The 21,743-nt window shown below is 44.5% G+C and overlaps 1 protein-coding gene across 1 annotated transcript; it reads right to left on the bottom strand.

Moving 5' to 3' along the window:
* Nucleotides 1–1,534: 1,534 nt before the first annotated feature.
* On the bottom strand, nucleotides 1,535–21,035 carry serpinc1 (serpin peptidase inhibitor, clade C (antithrombin), member 1). The gene is made up of 7 exons (XM_059984949.1): nucleotides 20,947–21,035; nucleotides 18,189–18,598; nucleotides 16,289–16,504; nucleotides 15,154–15,291; nucleotides 10,276–10,669; nucleotides 9,478–9,542; nucleotides 1,535–1,768 (listed from the first exon to the last, which is right to left on the bottom strand). Exons 2-7 carry the CDS (start codon nucleotides 18,582–18,584, stop codon nucleotides 1,580–1,582), a joined length of 1,398 nt encoding a protein of 465 aa, XP_059840932.1. The 5' UTR covers nucleotides 18,585–18,598; nucleotides 20,947–21,035; the 3' UTR covers nucleotides 1,535–1,579.
* Between the last annotated feature and the right edge of the window lie 708 nt (nucleotides 21,036–21,743).

Below are 21,743 nucleotides of genomic sequence, written 5' to 3' on the forward strand. Positions count from 1 at the left end.
TTATAAGATTCTTGAGTGTTTTAAGAATACTACAAGAACTGTTGATCACGCAATCTATGCCATTGTGACCTTACTTGTCTCCTGCACTGCATTTTCTCTATAACTAACACTATATTCTACATATCTACATTCTCTTTTCTTTCCTTTCGTACTACCCTATGAAATAATGTCTGGATGGCACACAAACACTGTGACAATTATCCATTACTTCTGATAGTGCCCAGCACTGTTGCCATTGTCATTACCATCACATGACAGTCTACAGAATTTGTACCAGATTCTGAACAGAGATTTCTAGTCCAGGTAAGAGAGTATGGTGGATGGAGAAAACTATTCATGGATTTTCTTGGAGTCTCCTTGTTAGAGTGGAACATCCCTACTAACAATATATTTCCTCATTGATACTATTGAGTTCTTGTATTTATTTATTTATAACATTATTTTGTATTTACTGTGAATTCCTGCAAGAAGATGAATCTCAGGGTAGTATATGGTGATATATAAGTACTTTGATAATAAATTCAATTTGAACTTCTAAACTCTTGGCTCATGTACCAAATGTAGTCAGTGGCCATTTCACCAGGAGCACACAGAAACCCAGAGCAAGAAGCAGAGGAGTTCATCACCACAAAGTACACAAGCCAACTCCTGCCTCATCTGCAGAAGAGTCCGATTTTTGGAACAAACTGGAGTAGAAGCTCGTCTTCTTTTGATCCAAGGGGCTTAGGCAAAAGCTGAGTAATGTTGCAGTGGTAAACAGTTTTGGGGAGGCTGCATTTGGAATATTGTGTTTAGTTTTGGTTGATGTGCCATAGGAAATATGTCATTAAGCTGGAGAGTACAGAGGATGTTTATAAGGATGTTGCTGGAACTCAAGGGAAACTCAAGGCAAGCTAGGACTTCATTCATTGGAGTGCAGGAGAATGAGAGCTGATCATATAAAATGTATAATATCATAAGGATGGGTTAATGCATGCAGTCTTTTTGCCAGGGTTGATGAATCAAGAGCATAGGTTTAAGGTTAGAGAGGATTTAAGAGAAATCCAAGGAGCAACTTTTTTTTCATTTAGAGATGGTCAGTATATGGAGTAAGTTGCCTGCAGTGTTCAAAGCAGGTACATTAACTACATTTAAAGGTTATTGGACAAGTATGTGAAAAGGAAAGGCTTAGAGGGATATAGGCAAATGGGACTACCTTAGACCCACATTTTGGTTGGCATGGATGAGATGGATTGAAGGGCTTGTTTCTATTCTGAATGACTGGACTGAAGAAAAAAAGACTTAAGAAACAAAACCAAAAATCCTCAGCAGCTCAGGCATCTTGGCAGGTGAAAGGTTTACTCCCTCCACAGATACTGGTCGAACACTTCCAGCAAGTACTGTGTTCTCATTTCATGTTAACACCGCCTGTAGTATTTTGCTTTACAATTACACTTGTTCATGGTGAGGTGCTTTGGAGTGTTCCTAAGGTCTAAAAGAAGTGACAGAGTAGTCTATCTTTCTTTATTTTGTTTAATAAGATAACAACCCTGTAAGCACTTGATTAAGTTTGTGTAACTGCTGTAACGATGATAATGATTCATTCCCCTCGTTGTGCTGGACAGGGGTCAGATATTCTCCCCATGAAGATGATGGCATTGATGGCGACTTCTCGAATCAGCAGGATGAAAGGCTGGTTGGCGTTGAAAACCTCCAGGCCCGGACGCAATGAACGTCCCATCAACATCACGACTGTGGCAGCTGCAGCCTCACTGCCTTCCTCGTTCACCTGCCAGGCAATGTGTCCATGTCAGGCTGACCCAGTACACAGCTGTCAAACCCTCCCATTGGATTGAGAACAAAGCTGCTGCTACACTGCACTGGCACACACTTGCAGAAAGTGTACCATGTGGATGATGTAGAGTGTAGCACAGTCTTTATACCAGCAGTATAACACCCCCAGATTAGGCATAATGGAATGGGTATGGAGTAAAATCCCTAACACTGGCCCATCACCCCTGACCAGCATGAAATCAACATAGATTAGACACAGAGTAAAGCTGTCTCAACACACACTCACAGAACAGGAACAGAATGGGTTAGATACAGAGTAAAACTCCCTCCACACTGATCACACACTACCACAACAGAGATAGAATGGATTAGATATGGAGTGAAGCTCCATCTACACTGTCCCATCACACACTCCTAGGGCAGGAACAGCACAAGTTAAATATAGAATAAAGTTTCTCCCTTGGGCTGTTCCATCATATCAATTCAGGACATGTACAGCTGACACCAAGTGAAACTCAGTCTACATGGGAATTCTCCCACACTGTTATTCAACTACTAGTCCATATGAACTGGAGAAACATTCAAAACAAACCACAACATGGAAATTTAAATAGCGAATCAAATTATCTGGAGTAAAATACCACCATGATCTGAGAGATGACATCAAAAAACATCCACCTAATTTAGATACTTTCTTAGGGAAGAAATGTTGTTCTTTACAGGTCAGGCCTGTATATTGACTTTCAACCACGCTTCAAGAACATAAAGAATTGTATCAAGGGTAGCCAAGGGACCCATGAGTTACTGCCATAATTTAGTAACATCAGCTCCACTTCCCTGTCTATTCCCTATAACCCTCAAGCCTCCATTGAGCAAATATCAGTCTATTTTGGCCTTCAATGGCCCTGGCTTCACAAATCTCTGGGCTAGAGACCTCCAGGAGTTACACTCTTCTGAGAGAAGAAATTCCACTTCATCCCCATATCAGGAGACTATGCTCGAGTTCTAGATGACCTTAAAGGGGGAACAATATCACAGCATCCACTCTATGAAGGCACCCTGGATTTTTCTGACTCCCCTCTAAACTCTGATGAGTATTGGCACAAATTCTCCTCATAAGAGAGCCTCCTCATGGCAAGAGTGCACCTTGTGAACTTACACAAAAGTATTTCCAGTGCAAATATACTCTTCCCCCCCCCCCCCACTTCAAAGTAGGAGACTATGATCGGACCAGATGCCATCTCATTGGCTCTTCAAACAACTCTGGTCTAAATGGACAGCAAAGATGCTTACATCAGGATGCTCTTTATCAATTACAGCTTAGCACTTAACATCAACATCCCCTCGAAGCTGGTCAAGACCTGGGCCTCATAAGCCCCTTGTGCAATTGGATCCTGGATTTTCAAACAACAACACAGACAAAATGCTGGTGGAACACAGCAGGCCAGGCAGCATTTATAGGGAGAAACGCTGTCGACGTTTCAAATCTCTTACTATCTTTCCTTCTGGTTAGTCCTGACAAAGGGTCTCGGTCCAAAACGTCAACAGTGCTTCTCCCTGTAGATGCTGCCTGGCCTGCTGTGTTCCACCAGCATTTTGTGTGTGTTGTTGTTTGAATTTCCAGCATCTGCAGATTTCCTCATGGATCCTGGATTTCCTCACTTGTAGACCCCAATACAGGCCTGGTATAACGACACCAAATTCTTTGAGCGGGAAATCCTACAAAAGGTAGTGGATTCAACACAGTATATCATGGGGAAAACCCTCCCAACCATAGAAAAGCAGCATCCGTTACCAAAGATCCTCACCACCCAGGCCATGGTCTTATCTCACAGCTGCTATCAGATAGAAGGCACAAGAGACTCAGGACTCACACCACTAGGTTCAAGAACAGTTACTACCCTTCAACCATCAAGCTCTTGAACAAAAGAAGGGGAGAAGGGTGGATGAACTTAGAGAATGGATTGATAGCTTGAAATATGATGTTGTAGCTATTAGTGAAACATGATTGTAGGAGGGGTGTGATTGACAACTAAGTATTCCTGGATTTCCTTGCTTCAGGTGTGATAGAATTGGAGGGGCAAGGGGGGAGGTGTTGCATTATTTGTCCGAGAAAATATTACAGCTGTGCTTTGGCAGGATAGATTAGAGGGCTCGTCTAGGGAGACTATTTGGGTGAAATTGAGGAATGGGAAAGGTGTCATAACATTTATAGGGGTGTATTATAGACCACCTAATGGGGAGCGATAATTGGAGGAGCAAATTTGTAAGGAGATAGCAGATATTTGCAGTAAGCACAAGGTTGTGATTGTGGGAGATTTTAATTTTCCACACATAGGCTGGGAAGCCCATTCTGTAAAAGGGATGGATGGTTTGGAGTTTGTAAAATGTGTGCAGGATAGTGTTTTGCAGCAATACATAGAGGTACCGACTAGAGAAGGGGCAGTGTTGGATCTCCTGTTTGAGAATGAGATAGGTCAGGTGACTGAGGTATGTGTTCAGGAGCACTTCGGGTCCAGTGATCACAATGCCATTAGTTTCAATATAACTATGGAGAAGGATAGGACTGGACCCAGGATTGAGATTTTTGATTGGAGAAAGGCTAACTTTGAGGAGATGCAAAAGGATTTAGAAGAAGTGGATTGGGACAATTTGTTTTATGGAAAGGATGTAATAGAGAAATGGAGGTCATTTAAAGGTGAAATTTTGAGGGTACAGAATCTTCATGTTCCTGTTAGGTTGAAAGGAAAGGTTAAAAGTTTGAGAGAGCCATGGTTTCAAGGGATATTGGAAACTTGGTTCAGAAAAAGAGAGAGACCTACAATAAATATAGGCAGCATGGAGTAAATGAGGTGATCGAGGAATATAAATAATGTAAAAAGAATCTTAAAAAAGAAGTTAGAAAAGAAAGTAGATATAAGGTTGCTTTGGCAAGTAAGGTGAAAATAAATTCATAGAGTTTCTACAGTTATATTAATAGCAAAAGGATAGTGAGGGATAAAATTGGTCCCTTAGAGAATCAGAGTGAACAGCTATGTATGGAGCCAAAAGAGATAGGGGAGATCTTGAACAATTTCTTTTCATTGGTATTCACTAAGGAGAAGGATATTGAATTGTGTAGGACAAGGGAAACAAGTAGGGAAGTTATGGAAACTATGATGATTAAAGAAGAGGAAGTACTGGCACTTTTAAAGAATATAAAAGTGGATAAGTCTCCGAGTCCCGACAGGATATTCCCTCGAACTTTGAGGGAAGTTAGTGTAGAAATAGCAGGGACTCTGACAGAAATATTTCAAATGTCATTAGAAACAGGGATGGTGCCAGAGGATTGGCGTGTTGCTCATATGGTTCCATTGTTTAAAAAGGTTTCTAAGAGTAAACCTAGCAATTATCGGCCTGTAAGTTTGTCGTCAGTAAATTAATGGAAAGTATTCTTAGAGATGGTATATATAATTATCTGGATAGACAGGGTCCGAGTAGGAGCAGTCAACATGGATTTGTGCGTGGAAGGTCATGTTTGACAAATCTTATTGAATTTTTTGAAGAGGTTACTAGGAAAGTTGACAAGGGTAAAGCGCTGGATGTTGTCTATATGGACTTCAGTAAGGCCATTGATGAGGTTCCACATGGAAGGTTAGTTAAGAAGGTTCAATCGTTAGGTATTAATATTGAAGTAGTAAAATGGATTCAACAGTGGCTGGATGGGAGATGCCAGAGAATAGTGGTGGATAACTGTTTGTCAGGTTGGAGGCTGGTGACCAGTGGTATGCCTCAGGGATCTGTACTGGGTCCAATATTGTTTGTCATATATACTAATGATCTGGATGATGGGGTGGTAAATTGGATTAGTAAGTATGCAGATGATACTAAGGTAGGTGGCTTGTGGATAATGAAGTAGGTTTTCAAAGCTTCCAGGGAGATTTAGGCCAGTTAGAAGAGTGGGCTGAACGATGGCAGATGGAGTTTAATGCTGAAAAGTGTGAGGTGCTATACTTTGGTAGGAATAATCAAAATAGGACATACATGGTAAATGGTAGGGCATTGAGGAATGCAGTAGAACAGAGTGATCTAGGAATAATGGTGCATAGTTCCTGAAGGTGAAATCTCATGTGGATAGGGTGGTGAAGAAAGCTTTTGGTATGCTGGCCTTTATAAATCAGAGCATTGAGTATAGGAGTTGGGATGTAATGTTAAAATTGTACAAGGCATTGGTGAGGCCAAATTTGGAGTATTGTGTACAGTTCTGGTCACTGAATTATAGGAAAGATGTCAACAAATTAGAGAGAGTACAGAGGAGATTTACTAGAACATTACCTGGGTTACAGCACCTAAGTTACAGAGAAAGGTTGAACAAGTTAGGTCTTTATTCTTTGGAGTGTAGAAGGTTGAGGGGGCACTTGATAGAGGTATTCAAAATTATGAGGGGGATAGATAGAGTTGACGTGGATAGGCTTTTTCCATTGAGAGTAGGGGAGATTCAAACAAGAGGACATGAGTTGAGAGTTAAGGGGCAAAAGTTTAGGAGTAACACAAGGGGGAACTTCTTTACTCAGAGAGTAGTAGCTATGTGGAATGAGCTTCCAGTAGAAGTGGTAGAGGCAGGTTCGATTTTGTCATTTTAAAAAAATTGGATAGGTATATGGACAGGAAAGGAATGGAGGGTTATGGGCTGAGTGCAGGTAGGTGGGACTAGATGAGAGGAAGCGTTTGGCACAGACTAGAAGGGCCAAGATGGCCTGTTTCTGTGCTGTAATTGTTATATGGTTATATGGTTTGTTAACTACACTCATTTGAAGATTTTTTAATCTTATTATTTCATGCTTGTATTTTTTGCTATTTATTTATATCTGGATCTGCACAGTTTGTTGTTCATTGATCCAGTTTACAGTTACTGTACTACAGATATGCTAACCATGCCCACTGAGAAAGAATCTCAGGGTTGTATGTGGTGACATGTACATACCCTGATAATAAATTTTACTTTGAATTCTGATCCCAGGAATTAATCTGTTAAATTCCTTGAAATGCCTCCATCTATGATGTCCCTTTTTTAGGTAAGGGGACCAAAACTGTCATCAGTATTCTAGTTGTGGCTTCACTACACCTCTGAAATTGGAACGAGATTTCCCTAATTTCATTTTTTTTGCTATAAAGTTTAATATTCCTTTTGCCTTCCTGATTACATACTGCATGGGCATGCTAACTTTATACATTTCATATCCAACATCCAGGCATGACTGAATTTCTCACTTAAGCAGTACTCTACTTTTCTACTCTATCTGATAATTAGATAACTTGCTCTCCACGTAATACTGCATCTGATAAACTGTTGTCCTCTCACTTTGTCCATCTATATCCTTTTGTAAATTCCTGAAATCTTCCACACAGCTTGTTTTCCAAACATCATTATGCTGAGGAAATCCACGTCCACATCCACATCCTTAATAAAGTTTGAGAATAGTCATGCTTCCAACACACAAACTAGATAGTTTGCCAATCCAAAATGACCCATTTATCATCACTTTATTTTCTGTTTGTTACCCAATTGGATATCCAAGCTAATACATAACCCCAATTACTATGCAGTAGGTCTATCTATAAGCAATAACCTTTCATCTGGACCAGACTGAGTGCCGTATACAAATCCAGATATACTCCATCCATTGGTTCCTTTTACACTGTACCTAGTACATTTTCAGAGAGTTCCACTAAGCTTGTCAAACATAATTTCCTTTTCATAAAACCATATTGCCTCTGCTGATAAATGGTTTTCTAAATACCCTTGCGTTTCCCAAGGGAGGAGAGTTAGTAAAACTGGAAGGCATATGTTTAAGGTGAGAGGAGAAACACTTAATAGGGGCAATTTCTCACCCAAGAGAGTAGTCAGTATATGGAACAAGCTGCTGAAGTAGTTGAAGCAGGTACATTGACAACATTTAAAAGACAATTGGACAAATAGACAGGAAATGTTTTGAGGGATATGGGCAAAATGAAGACAAATGGCATTAATGTAGAAAGACATAGATGCTGAAGGACTCTATGAGTAATGCACTCAACATCAGCAAGAGCAAGGAATTAATTGTGAACTTCAGGGAAAGGAAGTCAGAGAATATGCACCAGTCCTCCTTGAGTATTGGCTGTAGAAAGGGCAAATAGTTTCAGGAAGACTGTCAGCATCTTAAGCGATCTGCCTGGGCCCAAGGCATCGATGTGATCACAAAGGCAGGCTAGAGGCTCTACTTCATTAGGAGTTTGAGGAGATTTGGTATGTTACCAGAGACTTTACATATTTCTATAGTGGAACAGTAGAGAGAATTCTGACCAGCTGCATCAGAGCTTGGTATGGAGGTTCCACTACAAAGGATCACAAGAGACTACAGAGGGCTGTAGATTCAGCCATTTCCATCATGGGCACAACCCTCCCACCACTGAGGACATTTTCAAGAGGTGGGGCTTCAAGCAGGCAGCAACAATGATTAAATATCCTCACCATCCAGGACATGCCCCCCTTGAATTACTATAATTGGGGAGGAGGTTCAGGAACCTAAAGACCCCCACTCAACATTTTAAGAATAGCTTCACCTCCACCATCAGAATTCTGAACAGCCCATGAACCCATTAGCACTACATTGCTGAATTCACGAATACTAACCTGTTATTTGTCTTTTGCTCTATTTATTTATTTTGTAAGTTTAATGTCTTGTATTGTATTGCGGTCAGTAAACAACCAATTTCACAACATACTGGATATCAGTAATTACGATTCTGATTCCAACATTTGTCGCTGACAAGTCTATAATTTACAGACCTACATTGACGGGCTGGCTGGGCCAATAAATTTTTTAAAAGAGAAAATTAAATATGCTGTAAATGAGAAACAGTGTAAAGAGCCTGGACTCTTCCATGGTATTATCTCAGAGCAAATTCCAGATTCAGTAAACCAATAAGCGTTGCTATTACCCAGACTGGGTTCTCAGAAATACTCTCTCAGGTTAAAGAAGCCTCGGACAGTTGGGCGGCAATTCCCAAAATTACAGGTAGATAGGATGGTGAGGAGGACACCTGGCATGCTTACCTTCGTTAGACAAGGTTTGAAAACTGGAACTTGGTTATCATGTTACAGTTACACAAGGTGTTGTAAGGGTACACTTGGAGTACTGCACATACCTGTGGTTATCCCACTAGAGGAAGGATGTCTTTAAACCAGAGAGGGTGCAGAAACTTACAAGAATGTTACTGGGACTGAAGGGCTTAGACGGACTGGACAGGTGGGACTTCTTTCCCTGGAACATAGGCCTTGTCGATGTTTATGCTTTTATGTGGGGCATTGATAAGATAAGTGGTCAGAGTCTCTGGCCCAGGGTAGGGAGTCTAAAATATAAAGTGACAGACGAAAAATTTAAAAAGGACCTTTAGAGCAGGGGATGGTCAGTATATGCTATGAGCTGACAGAAGAAGTGGTTGAGGCAGGTACATTAACAACATTTTAAAGACATCTGGACAGGTATATGGATAGGAAAATCTCAGAGGGAATATCGAGCAAATACCGGTAAATGAGACTAGCTCAGGTAGGCACTGTGGCCAGCAGATAGATGAGTTGGGCTGTTTCCATCCACATGGGGACACTACTAGGGAGTCAGCTTCCTGGAGTGCAGCTGTCAGCAAACAGAGGCTTATTTACAGGTAAGACAGAAAATAACATACCTCCAAAAAGGCTTTATGAAATGCATCGGAAACATAAAGGTCAGTGTGCATTCCTTCAACTAGTCCTGTAAGGTAAACACAGTCACGTTTCTCAGCGTGCAATAAGCAGAGAGACAAAACACCATCAGTCTGCTGTCAAACCTGAGGTCGATCAGAACAGATTCTGACCAACAGTACGCAGGGCTGGATGTGGTTCAATGCCTTGGTTAGCTCTATCTGGTGAGAGTGGATAATACAGGGATCTGGATGTGACCAGAAGTAGGAAACTGAATGGACAGAGGTGTTGATAGAGGAGCAGGGAGGGGGGAGGGGTTGGAGAGGGGGGAGGGGATGGAGGAAGGGGAAAGGATGGGGAGGTAGAGGGATTGGAGGGGGAGGATGATAGGAGGAAGGTAGGAGACAGAGTAGGTGGAGGGAGAGGATATGAGAAGGGAGGGAGATGTGTGGAAGGATGGAGGGGACCAGGAAATAGATGTTGAGGAGACAAGGAGAGGGAGTGGAGGGAGACAGGAAGGTGTGTAGCGAGGGAGATGGAGAGGGGTTTAGGGAGGGTTATGGGTAGATGTGTGAAAGGGAAACATCAGATCGGAGAAAGGAAGGCCAGGGAGCATTTGGGTTGATGAGGCTATAAGGTAGGGTGGGCAGAACGGGATGGAGAGAGTGATATGGGCAAGGTAAAGGTGGGAGATGGGCAATAGACTGGGTGAGGAGGAGGATGAGCGGGGATGGTGTGTAGGGGATGGGTAGATTGTGGGTGGTGAGTAGTGACCGAGAGCGGAGGGAACATCACACACAAACCTGGGAGACTTGCTTTCTCAGCGTTGAACAGGTCGACCAGGCCCATCTGCTTTAGCTTGTTGGTCAGGCTGAATGAATCCTCGACACGGAATTGAGGGATCGAGAGCTCCACCTCCACCACATTCAGCCTGTTGAGCCAGCCCAGCATCTTCTCGTGACTCAATGCAGCCTCGATCTCCTGCAGGTTGCCTCCTGCCATGGGGAGGATCAGCACCATGGAGACATCGTCACCTTTATACGGGAGCTCAATCACCTTCACCTTGTCTGCTGTGAATTTGCCAAATCGGAAGGAGCCCTGTTGCTGCATCATTGGGACCCGGCACTGGCTGTTGGGGGTTTTCTCAAACTCCCTTACTGTTGTCATACGCTTATCAAACATGGACTTCCATAAACCCTGCACAAAGAGGTGAAAACTTACCATTCTTCTCTCTGACATCTGCAGTGCCACGGAAAATCTTACCAATTACAGGCACGGAGAGGATATTTTCAGCAGTGGGAGTGCCTAGGACTTGAGGGCACAGCCTCGGTATAAAAGGACACCATTTAGAACTGAGGTGAGCGGGTGTTTTTTCTTCCAGAGAGCGGTTAATCTATGGAAGCCATTGCCACCGTGGACTGAGTAGGCAAGGCTTTCGGTGTATTTAAGGCAGAATTTTATAGGTTCTTGATTGGCCAGACCTCATTTAGGTTCAGGACCCTTTCAGTAACTATCAGGATGGCATCTCAGACTGCAGTTCAGACCCTTGGGTTATGTCGCAAAGGCCCTGATGACAGACATTCCATCCTGACTTTGGGAACCAGTCCAATGACATTGCTGCAGCTCCTACAGATGACAAGTATTGTCAAATGGAAGACTTAGGCAGCAGCAGCAGCAGCATTCTCTCGACAGAACCCTTGCTCAAGGGGGCAGTCAGAGACCCTCACAGTCAGGAGTTCCTCCCTACGGGTTCCTAACAGAGCATGATGGGAATATTTTTAACAGAAGAAGAGAAAATGGTTGAGGGACACAGTATTTTGTGCTGGGTGAGCATGGAAGAAAACAAAAAAAATCTTAGAAATATTGGAGACAAAGTTTCCAGTGCCAAAGACACGGGATAGCCCCAGGGAGTGATGTAGATCAGAGGGACTTTGAGTTTGGGTAACCACACACAAAATGCTGCAGAAACTCAGCAGGCCAGGCAGCATCTAGGAAAAGAGTACGGTCAACGTTTCAGGCTTCTGCAGGACTTCAGGTACATGGTTCTCAATCATCTTCCCAGAGTTGGGGGGGGGGGGTCAAGAACTCAAGGGAATAGGTTTAAGCTGAGGGGCATCTTTATTACACATATGTAGAATGAGCTACCAGAGGAAGCTGTTGAGGAAGATAAGGGAACAGTAGTTGAACAGGTACTGTCCATAGTTTGAAAAGGGTTAGAAGATTACAGCCCAAACACTGGCAAATGGGACATCGTTGTTGACATGGACCAGTTAGGGGAAAGGGCCTGTTCCGCTGCACAACTCTATGAATCTCAAAGAAACATGTACTACTTGTGCAGCATCTAGGGAGATGAACAAACAGTTGATATTTCTGACTGAGCGGCTTCTTTGGGACTGGAGAGGAAGGGGGGAGATGGCAGAATAAAAAGATGGGGGGGGGGTGGGGAAGAAGGCTAGCTGGAAGGTGATAGGTGAAGCCAGGTGGGTGGGAAAGGTAAAGGGCTGGAGAGGAAGGTATCTGATGGGAAAGCAGAGTGGACCATAAGAGAAAGGGAAGGAGATGGTGATAGGCAGGGGAGAAGAGTTAAGAGGACACAGAGGGGAATAGAAAAAGAGGGGTTTTTTTTACTGGAAGGAGCAATCAATATTAATGCCATCAGATTGAAGGCTACTTAGACGGAAGATGAGGTGTTGCTCCTCCACTCTGAGGGAGGCCTCATTGTGGCACAAGAGGAGGCCATGGACCCTCATGTGGGAATGGGAATGGGAATTGGAAATCGGAATTAAAATGTTGACCCACCAGGAAGTTCCGATTTTGGTGGATGGACAGGAGGTGCTAGACAAAGCGTTCCTCCAACTTACAACAGGTCTCACCAACATAGAGGAGGCTGCATCGGGAGCACTGGACACAATGGATGACCCCAGCAGATTCACAGGTGAAGTGTTGCTTCACCTGCAAGGACTGTTTGAGGCCCTGACTGGAAGTGAGAGAGGAAGTGAACGGGCAGCTGTAGCACTTTGGGAGGGAGATTAGTGGGGTGGAATGAATAAACAAGTGAATCTTGGAGGGAGAAATCCCTGCGGAAAGTGGAGAGTGGTGGGTGGAAGGTAAAAGTGTGTTCTGTGGTAGGATCCTGTTGAAGATGACAGAAGTTGTAGAGGATGATGTATTGGATGCAGAGGCTCAAGGAGGGTTAGGTGAGGACAAGAGGAACTCTCTCACTGTTAAGACAGCAGGAAGATGGGATGAATGTGGATCTTTGGGAAATGGAGGAGTTACGGGCGGGAGCAGCATGAATGGTGGAAGAAGGAAAACCCCATTCTTGAAAGAAGGACATCTCTGATGTCCTGTAAAGGAAAGCCTCCATCCTGGAAACAAATATTTTAATTCTGATTCCATTCCTGTTCTGATATGTTGGCCCATGGCCTCCTTTTGTGCTATGATGAGGCACCCTCAGGGTGGAGGAGCAAAACCTTACATTCCATCTGGGTAGCCTCCAGCCTAATGGCATGAATATTGATTTCTCTTTCTGATATAAAAAAAATCCCTCCCCTTCTTCTCTTCTTCTATTCCCTACTCTTGTCTTTTACCTCTTCTCACCTCCCCTGGTGCCCCTGTCCCTTCCCTTTCTCCTGGGGTCCATTCTCCTCTCCTAACAGATTCCTTCTTCTCCAGCCACCTGACTTCACCTATCACCTTCCAGCTATCCTCTTTCCCCTCCCCCCCACCTTTTTATACTGGTGTCTTCCCCCTTTGTTTGCAGTCCTGAAGAAGAGTCTCAACCTGAATTGTCAACTGTTTGTTCATTTCCATAGATACTGCCTGGCCTGAGTTCCCCTAGTATTTTGTGTGTGTTGCCTTGGATTTCCAGCATCTGCAGAATCTCTTCTGTTTACATGCGAGTTATAATACCTACGGAAAACCAATTAATCTGGAACCTGATAAATCCAAAAGAGCTAATGAGCTACATCCCAAAGATTTGAGAGAGATGGCTCTGGAGAGAAATGAGTCTCTTTTCTCATTTTCCAGGTGATTGGAATGATTCCTATGGATTACAGGTGATGAACATCAATCCATTATTTAAGGAAGGACGGAAAGGCTCTAACCAACTCATTGACCTGATGTCAATAGCTGGGAAATGTTGAAATCAATTGTAAGGGATGTGAAATCAAAACGCTAATAAAATAATAATATAATTGAACAGAGTCTACACAAATTTATCAAAAGAAATTGGTGTTTGATTAACCCACTGGAGTTTATTGTGTTGTATGAAGCGGAGGTATCAGCGGATGTGGAATATTTGGAATTACAGAAGGTTTTTGATAAGGTCATGCATAAGAAGTCAGTGAACAAGATCTGAGCACATAGAGTCATGCAGAATGGAAATGGTCCGTGCAGACCAAAATCCCATCCAAACCTATCCCATTTACCCAACATGTAGTGCATATCTCTTTAAACATTTCCTATCCATCTACCTGTCCAAATGTTGCTAATGTACCTGCCTCAAACACTTCCTCTGCTAGCTCAATCCGCATTCTAACCATCCTCTGGGCGAGAAAAAATGCCCTTAGGTCTGTATTAAATGTCTCCTTGCACACTTTAAATACTTTAGTTCTTGATTCCCCAACCCTGGGAAACGGACTATGTGCATTGGCCCTCATGATTTTATACGCCTCTATAAGATCATCCCTCATTGTCCCACACGCTGATGGTAAAAGTCACAATCCACTCAACCACGGTTCCCTCAGCTCCAGGCAACATCCTTCATGGATATTATACACTGGAGTGGATAGAGTAACCGTGCACGGGAACAGTCTCTCAGGCTTAACTGGTCTGTACTGACCAAGATTCCCATCTAAGCTGGCCACATTTGTCTACAGGTGTCCCATGTCTCTCTAAACCTTTCCTATCCATGTAGCTGTCCAAGTACATTTTAAATGTTTTTAATGTACCTGCCTCAACCACTTCCTGGTATTGCATGCATTTCCGTGTTCCACTGTCTGGATAAACAAGTTGCTCCCCTCATACCTTAAACTAAAGTTCTTTGGGTTTTGATACCCCAACCCTGAGGACAAAGACTGTGTGCATTGACCCTCTCTATTCCCCTCATGATTTTATCCAACACTATAAGATCATCTTTCATTCTTGTCATCTGTCAAGTGGGGAGACTGAGAAGGTTAGCGTTGGTTTAGAAGAATGAGAGGGGACCTCAATGAAATGTACAACATTTGTTGTTGGTATTGAGACCAACTGGATGGACACCATGGGTGTCATAGACTGGTGGAGCCAAAGGGCCTCTACCTGAGCTGTGTTTCTCTATGACTCCATGGTAGGGAGACCGAAACCATACACAGTGCTCCAGGAGAAAAAATGAAGTTGCAGTTCAGCCTTGAACAGGCAGCACTGTCTTCTCCTACTCCAGTTTCTCTCTGATTTCAATAGTCTCGAGTCATGCCTTGCATCCAGGGAACTGTTACATTCTTATATTCCTCCTGTTTGAACTATGAAATCCTGACCTGGGCCAGTAGTTCAGGGAACCTCTGGGATAAAGCAACAAGAGGTGATATGAGGGGTGTCCATTTCTTTCAGTTCCTGAGAAGGGTTGGGAGGTCTCATAACCCTCTGCAACCAGATATACTGGAGCTCAGAAAGACTGACAGATTGTAGGGATGACAGCTCACCTTAAAATATATAGCATTGATGATGACCAAAGTGGTGAAGGGAGTTATTGCATCTGGGGGAAGGAGATTCTTGATGAGCCCTTCAGTCTTGTTGGCCACCCAAGAGTTGATATAGTTTCTGGCCACATTGGGCTTCTCCTGCCAAGGAAAAAGCAAAATTTTTATCTGTGTTCAACAGCCCCAAGTTGTCCCAATGCTTCACACACACAGATGAGGTTTCATTGAAGGTTAGTCACTATTGTCAGAAAGGAACCATAACCTGTGCACTGCAAGCTCCTACAAGGAGATAAATTTCCAGCTAATCTGATCTTTTAAAGTGGTGACAATATTGAAGATTTTCCTCAAACCTTCTTCAGGCAACATCAACCCAAGTTAGTAGACATGGTTTTGTTGAAACATTCCTGGAGATATAATACTGGCACACTCCTGACAATGACAGGATGGGTCTCAGCTAGTTGGTTACAGGATCTCCAATAGAAGAGCAGTTTCTCTCCTGGATCTTCAGTGGATCCTGTGGAAAATCCTTGGCACAGGGGTCCATTGAAAGGGTTACCCATTTGCCTCATTAGCTCAGGGAGGAGGGGTGGGATGGTGATGAGGTGGCATGGCCAGACACTGAAAGGCCTAGATAAAGTGGACATGAACAGGATGTTTTCATTAACAGGAGAGTCCAGAATCAGAGGTCTGAGGACACAGGTATCCCTTTAAAGCTGAGATGAGCAGGAATCTCTTCAGCCAGAGGGTATTGAACCTGTGGAACCTGCTGGCACAGAGGCAGTGGCAGCCAAATCATTGGGTAGTTTGAAGGCAGAGATTGACAAGTTCTTCATGAGTAAAGGGATTAGAGGTTACAGGGAGTAGTGGGAGAATCAGGTTGAAAATCTCTGCCACGGTAGAAATGATTGGATGGGCTGAATGCCCTCATTCTGCTCCTACATCTTCTGACCTCAGCATTCCATGGAGGTTGATTTTCTTTCTTCTTTCCTTCTATTCTCTCTTTTCACTAGCTTCTCTCCCCTTCCCCTCTTTTTCCATAGATATCCTTCCCTCCTCACCACGTCTCCTCCCCTTCCCTCTTCCTTCTGACCATCCCTCCCTGCTCTGCTTTCCTCCCACCAGCTCCAAATTCTCTCACCCTGAAGTTGAGTGGGATCAGCTTTGCTTTGTACACAGCCTCACTGATGTTCTGGAAAGTTCTGTTGTAGGTCAGCGCCTTGTCGCCAAAGAGGCGGTTGGCCGATACCAGCTCTGATGACTTGTTGGCTTTGCGATACAGTCTGCAGTTGAGTTTGGCAAAGAAGTAGTGGACTTGATCTGATGTCTTCTCTGTGATGGTATCAAACTTAAAGACCTGGTGGTGGGTTGGGAAGGGAATTGGAATAGGTTTATTATTGTCACATGTTCTGAGATACAGTGAAAAACCTGTCTTGAGCACTATTTAAACAGATTACATCATTGCATAATGCATTGAGGTAGATCAAGATAAAACAATAACAGAATGCAAAATGTAACGGCTACAGAATAAGTAGACTGCAGGTAGTCAATAAAATGCAAGATCATAACAAGGATCATAATGAGGATCATAACGAGGTAGATAGTGAATTCAAGAGTCTATCTTATAACACTAGGAAACTATGTGTGACATCCCCTCAATACCACCCCTCCCTCAGCAGGACATTCCCTCAGTAGGATAGTTGTCCATTTGATGGTTTTGTCTGCAAGGAACTAATTCCTTGAGTATAGCAACACTTGAGTGCAGATCCGGAAATCTGGGCCAAAAGAACACGGAACGCTGGAGAATCTCAGTGGGTCAAGTAGCATCTGAGGAGGGAAATGGACAGTCGAAATTTCAGGCAAAGACCCTTCATCTGTAGACAGAAAGATTAGAGGGGAGATGAGGGGAAGAAGGGGTCCAAGAGCTGGTAGGTGGATGGAGAGGGGAGAGGGAAGAATGACAGATCCTGGGAGGTGATGGGTGGAGTTCACAAAGGGCTGCAGATGGTGCAATCTGATAAGAGAGGAAGGTGGTGCATAGAACCAAGGAGGGAGGTGTGGGACAGATGGAATGAGTGCAGGAGATTAAAGAAACGGGCTGATGTGTGCTAGGTGGAGGAACTGAGTAGATCAGGAGGAGAGACAAAAGGACGTGGGCAGTAGGTTATCTGAAATTGGCACTGGGATGTAGACTAAGCTGAAAATTAGGTGCTGTTTCTGTAATTTGCATTTAGCCTCACATTGGCAGCGGAGGAAACAAAGGACAGGCATGTTGTTGTAACACTAAATTGTAGAAAGTGAAGGAATCAGCCCAGTCCATCGTTGGCAGCACCCGTCTACCACTGACAGCATCAACGTGAGGCCACGCCTCAAGAAGGCAACGTCTGTCATCAAGGACCCCCATGAGCCAGGTCATGTCCTCTACTCACTGCTATTATCAGGAAGGAGGTTCAAAATCCTGAAGACCCACACCACCAGGTTCAGGAACAGATCCCTTTTACAATCACCAAGCTGCACTGCCCCAATCCCTCCTCAGGGGTACAAAACTACAGACCACTTCTCGCACTGCCTTGAACTTGTCTCTGATTATAGCTGTTTTTTTCACAGTAATACCTTGTTTTCCACTCTTGTATAAATTATGTATAATCTTTTTTATAATTTATATTCTATTTGTTGTCTGTGCCTATGAGTCAGTGATGTTTCTATAAACACGTTTTCCATAATAACTATGCCTCACCGTCACATTGTGCACATCACAATAAATGCGACTTGCATGAGGAGGAGAATTGAAATGGTCGCCAAACAGGAGCTCCAGGCAATTACAGTGGATGGAACACAGGAGCTCGGCAAAAAGGTCCCCGATCCTGCATGTAGTCTCACCAGTGTAGGGGAGGCCACGTTGATGGTATGCAGGATATACAGCTGGCCATCCAGACCTTTGGTACTTTGGTTACCTACTCATGCCTGTCATCCCGTTGCTGTGGCTCTGTGATTGTGAACCCTGAGCCACCAGTAACCCTGTATACGCTGTAGGCACCCACCTCCATCAGCTGCCGCAGGGTGTTGCCACAGGCACCCAGCTTGGTCATGGCGAAGGCTGTCGAGATGCTGAGTGGTGACATGAAGATGTTCTGGGTGTTGGACTTTGAGCTGGCAAGACGTTTGTAGAACTCAAAGGCAAACTTGCTGATGGAGCGAGACAGCTCCCAGACCCGAGGGTTCGTGTTCTCCGGATATTTCCTGGGACTGTGATGGCTTGCTTTCTGGCGTCCATCTGTTGGCTGGTGACCCTTGTCTGGAGTTCGGTAGACGCACATGGGCTGGCCTGGGATATCTTTCAGTTTGGTATTACAGTGGGACAGTCTTTCACTGTTGGACACATGAGGCTGAGTGGTCCCCACCAACACTGCACAAAGCAGCAAGCCGAAGAATTTCATCCTGCAGAAAGAGACTAGGCCGGTAGATGAGGGTTACTCCATAAGCAAATTTATTAGCTTACCACCATGTCCACTGTGCTGTCTACACACAACTCAGCACAGCCACAGCCTTTCACAACCATGGCGATGTTCTCATAAAGTGAGGTAAATCCGAGGTTTGACATAACATCCAGACCCACCACCAGGGCAGTACTGTGGGGGGGGGGTCACTGTGGGGGTTCGTACTGAGGGAGGGTCACACTGTGGGAGGGGTGGTACTGGGGGGGTCACACTGTGGAGGGTTCGTACTGAGTGAGGGTCACACTGAGGGAGGGGTGGTACTGGGGGGTCACACTGTGGGGGGTTCATACTGAGGGAGGGTCGCACTGTGGGGGGTGGTACTTAGGGAGGGTCACACTGTGGGAGGGGTGGTACTGAGGGAGGGCCTCACTGTGGGGGGGAGTGGTACTGAGGGAGCATCATACTGTGGGAGGGGTGGTACTGAGGGAGAGTCCCACTGTGGGTGGGGTGGTACTGAGGGAGGATCACACTGTGGGAGGGGTGGTACTGAGGGAGGGTCCCTCTGTGGGAGGGGTGGTATTGAGGGAGGGTCACATCATGGGAGGGGTGGTACTGAAGGAGTGTCACACTGTAGGAGGGGCGTTACTGAGGGAGGGTCACGCTGAGGGAGGGTTACTACTGAGGGATTTTATTCCCTGGTTTGTTGGAGAATGAGTATAGATAGGGTAAATTCAAGCAGGCTTTTTCCACTGAGGTTGGGTGAGACTAAAACATGGAGTCTTGGGTTAAGGGTGAAAGGTGAAATGTTTAAGGGGAACACCAGGGGGAAGTTCTTCACTCAGAGGGAGTTGAGAGTGTGGATCGAGGTGCCTGCATAAATGGTAGATGCGAGTTCAATTTCAACATTTAAGAGAAATTGGGATCAGTACCTGAATAAGAGAGTTGCAGGTCAATGAGACAAGGCAGAATAATAGTTTGGCACAAACTAGAAGGACCTGGTTCTATGTTTGAGAGCTCTATGACTCTCCTGATCTTTTAAACGCTTATAGCCCTCTTCTCCCTGAACCCTCAGTCCCTTTTACCTGACTCTTCCAATCTCTTCCTTTCCCTGAATCCTTTTTCCATTTCCATTGCTCCATGACTCTTTATTCTCCCTCACCCCTTTCCTCCTTCACCTTCTACTTTCCTGGTCTCCGCTCGGGGGTGACTGGAGCATGCAGGCACTCTGGATGCTTGCTGGGTAACCAGACACTGTTCTCAGCCAGGGAAGCTCAGCATGCAGAGTGACAGGCTCTCAAGCGTCTCTGCGGGTGCTGTGTAAATCTCAGCTGTCTCAGTCTGCCCTGGGACATAACTCTCCTTAGAGTCATAAAGCACAGAGACAAGCCCTTTGGCTCAGCTAGTCCCGGTCAATCAAGATTCCAATCCATGCTGCCTGATCTGCTGAGTTCCTTCAGCATTTTCTGTCTGTTTCCCATCTGAGTTGTACCATTTGTCCACGTTTGACCCATATCCCTCTGTCTTTTGAATGCTGTTAATGCACCTGCAGCTTATTCCACATACTGACTGCTCCCTGGATGAAGAAATTGCCCCTTAGTTTCATATTAAGCCTCTCTCTCTCTCACTTTAAACCTACACTCAGTGGCCACTTTATTAGGGACCTTCTTGTACCTAATAAAGTGGCAATTGAGTTTACGTTCATGGTCTCCTGCTGCTGTAGCCCATCCACTTCAAGATTCGATGTGTTACACATTCAGAGATGCTCTTCTGCACACCACTGATGTAACACAGTTATTTGAGTTACTGTCACCCTCCTGTCAGCCTGAACCAGTCTGGCCATTCTCCTCCGACCTCTCTCATTAACAAGGCATCTCTACCTACAGACCTGCTGCTCCTTGACAGAGTGCGTCACCCCATCTTCACCTCACATGATTTTTTGTACCTCAAAAATATCATACCTCATTCTCTGATGCTCCAATGAATAAAGTCTGAACCTGCTCAACCTCTCTCCATTACTCAGTCCTTCCAGTTTTGGTAACATCTTCATAAATCTCCTCAGAGCTCCAGCTTAATGGCACCCTTCCTATATCAGGGTTATGAAAACTGAAAACAATATTCCAGTTGCAGCCTCACCAACTGCTACACTCAGTGTACTGACTGATGAATCCAATGCGTCAGAAGCCTTCCTCCCCACTCTGTCTTCCTGCAAGGTTTCAGGGGACTACCATACATAAATACCATAGGATCCTCCTGTTCCACACCATTCCCCAGGCACTCCGAAAGTCGACTCTCATTTGTCTTCGCAGAATACAATGCCTCACCCTGATCCAAAATGAACGGGAACAGGATTTCACCCACGTACCTGTGAATTTCAGTCCTGGCGTGGTGTTTGAAGTGAAAGGGTGAAAAGTTCCTGAATCAGGATGACTGTGGAGACAGCCCAAACAGATGGGTCAGTGGTTGTGAGTATGAAGTGGGAGGTCACTGGAGATTACTGAACCTGTGCAAACAGCAAAAGTAAACGACGGACTGGTTGAAGCTCCACAACAAACATGTTTTGACCTGTGGTTAACCCTTAAGTCCTGCTCCTGTGAACTTTCTACCCTGAGACAGAAGAGGGGCCACGGGGGGACTTTTGGTAAGCCCCGTGAGTAGCCACACCAGCACCCCCAAGTCAAAAAGCCATGGCTTTCACTTCACCAGTGTACAAGTGAGTGAGAGAGGGCTGGATTGTTGAGTGAGCCATTTTAAGGAAGACTCACTCTGCTCTGTCCGGTGACAGCACCCACACATCTCTTGTGATGTTGGATGCACAACAAGCAACCCTATGCTCCATCATCAGGGCCAAGGCACTCAGTATTCACTCGTTCTGCCCTACACCCCCACTCCTGCCAACTCTCCCAAGAGGTGAATCAACCAGGTCAATTCAGATGCAGGAGGGGAACTGGAGAGGGAAAGAAAGGTTAGATAAAGAGTGAGAAGAGAGGGGCAGAGAGGAAAATAATTATCTTTGATTTCTAGGATGTGATATATTTGATCATTTCAGGACTTTGCAAAATTAATTCTTTGAACAAGGTGTTGCATTATAGATAGATCAGTAAGGTCAGGATCGTAAGACAGTCAGACACAGGAGCAGAATTAAGCCATTCAGCTCATTGA

The sequence above is a fragment of the Hypanus sabinus genome, chromosome 11 (genome assembly GCF_030144855.1).
Source record: "Hypanus sabinus isolate sHypSab1 chromosome 11, sHypSab1.hap1, whole genome shotgun sequence".
In the NCBI taxonomy this organism is placed as follows: domain Eukaryota; kingdom Metazoa; phylum Chordata; class Chondrichthyes; order Myliobatiformes; family Dasyatidae; genus Hypanus; species Hypanus sabinus.

Bases quoted from the DNA above. Each gene is read 5' to 3' on its own strand.
- serpinc1 (XM_059984949.1), bottom strand. From the start codon at position 18,584: ATGAAATTCTTCGGCTTGCTGCTTTGTGCAGTGTTGGTGGGGACCACT. The intron at 16,505-18,188 runs GTGGGTGCCTAC...ACCCACCACCAG, and splicing joins CCCTGCGGCAGCTGATGGAG to GTCTTTAAGTTTGATACCAT. The intron at 10,670-15,153 runs GTGAGCTGTCAT...CTCTTTGTGCAG, and splicing joins TCAATGCTATATATTTTAAG to GGTTTATGGAAGTCCATGTT.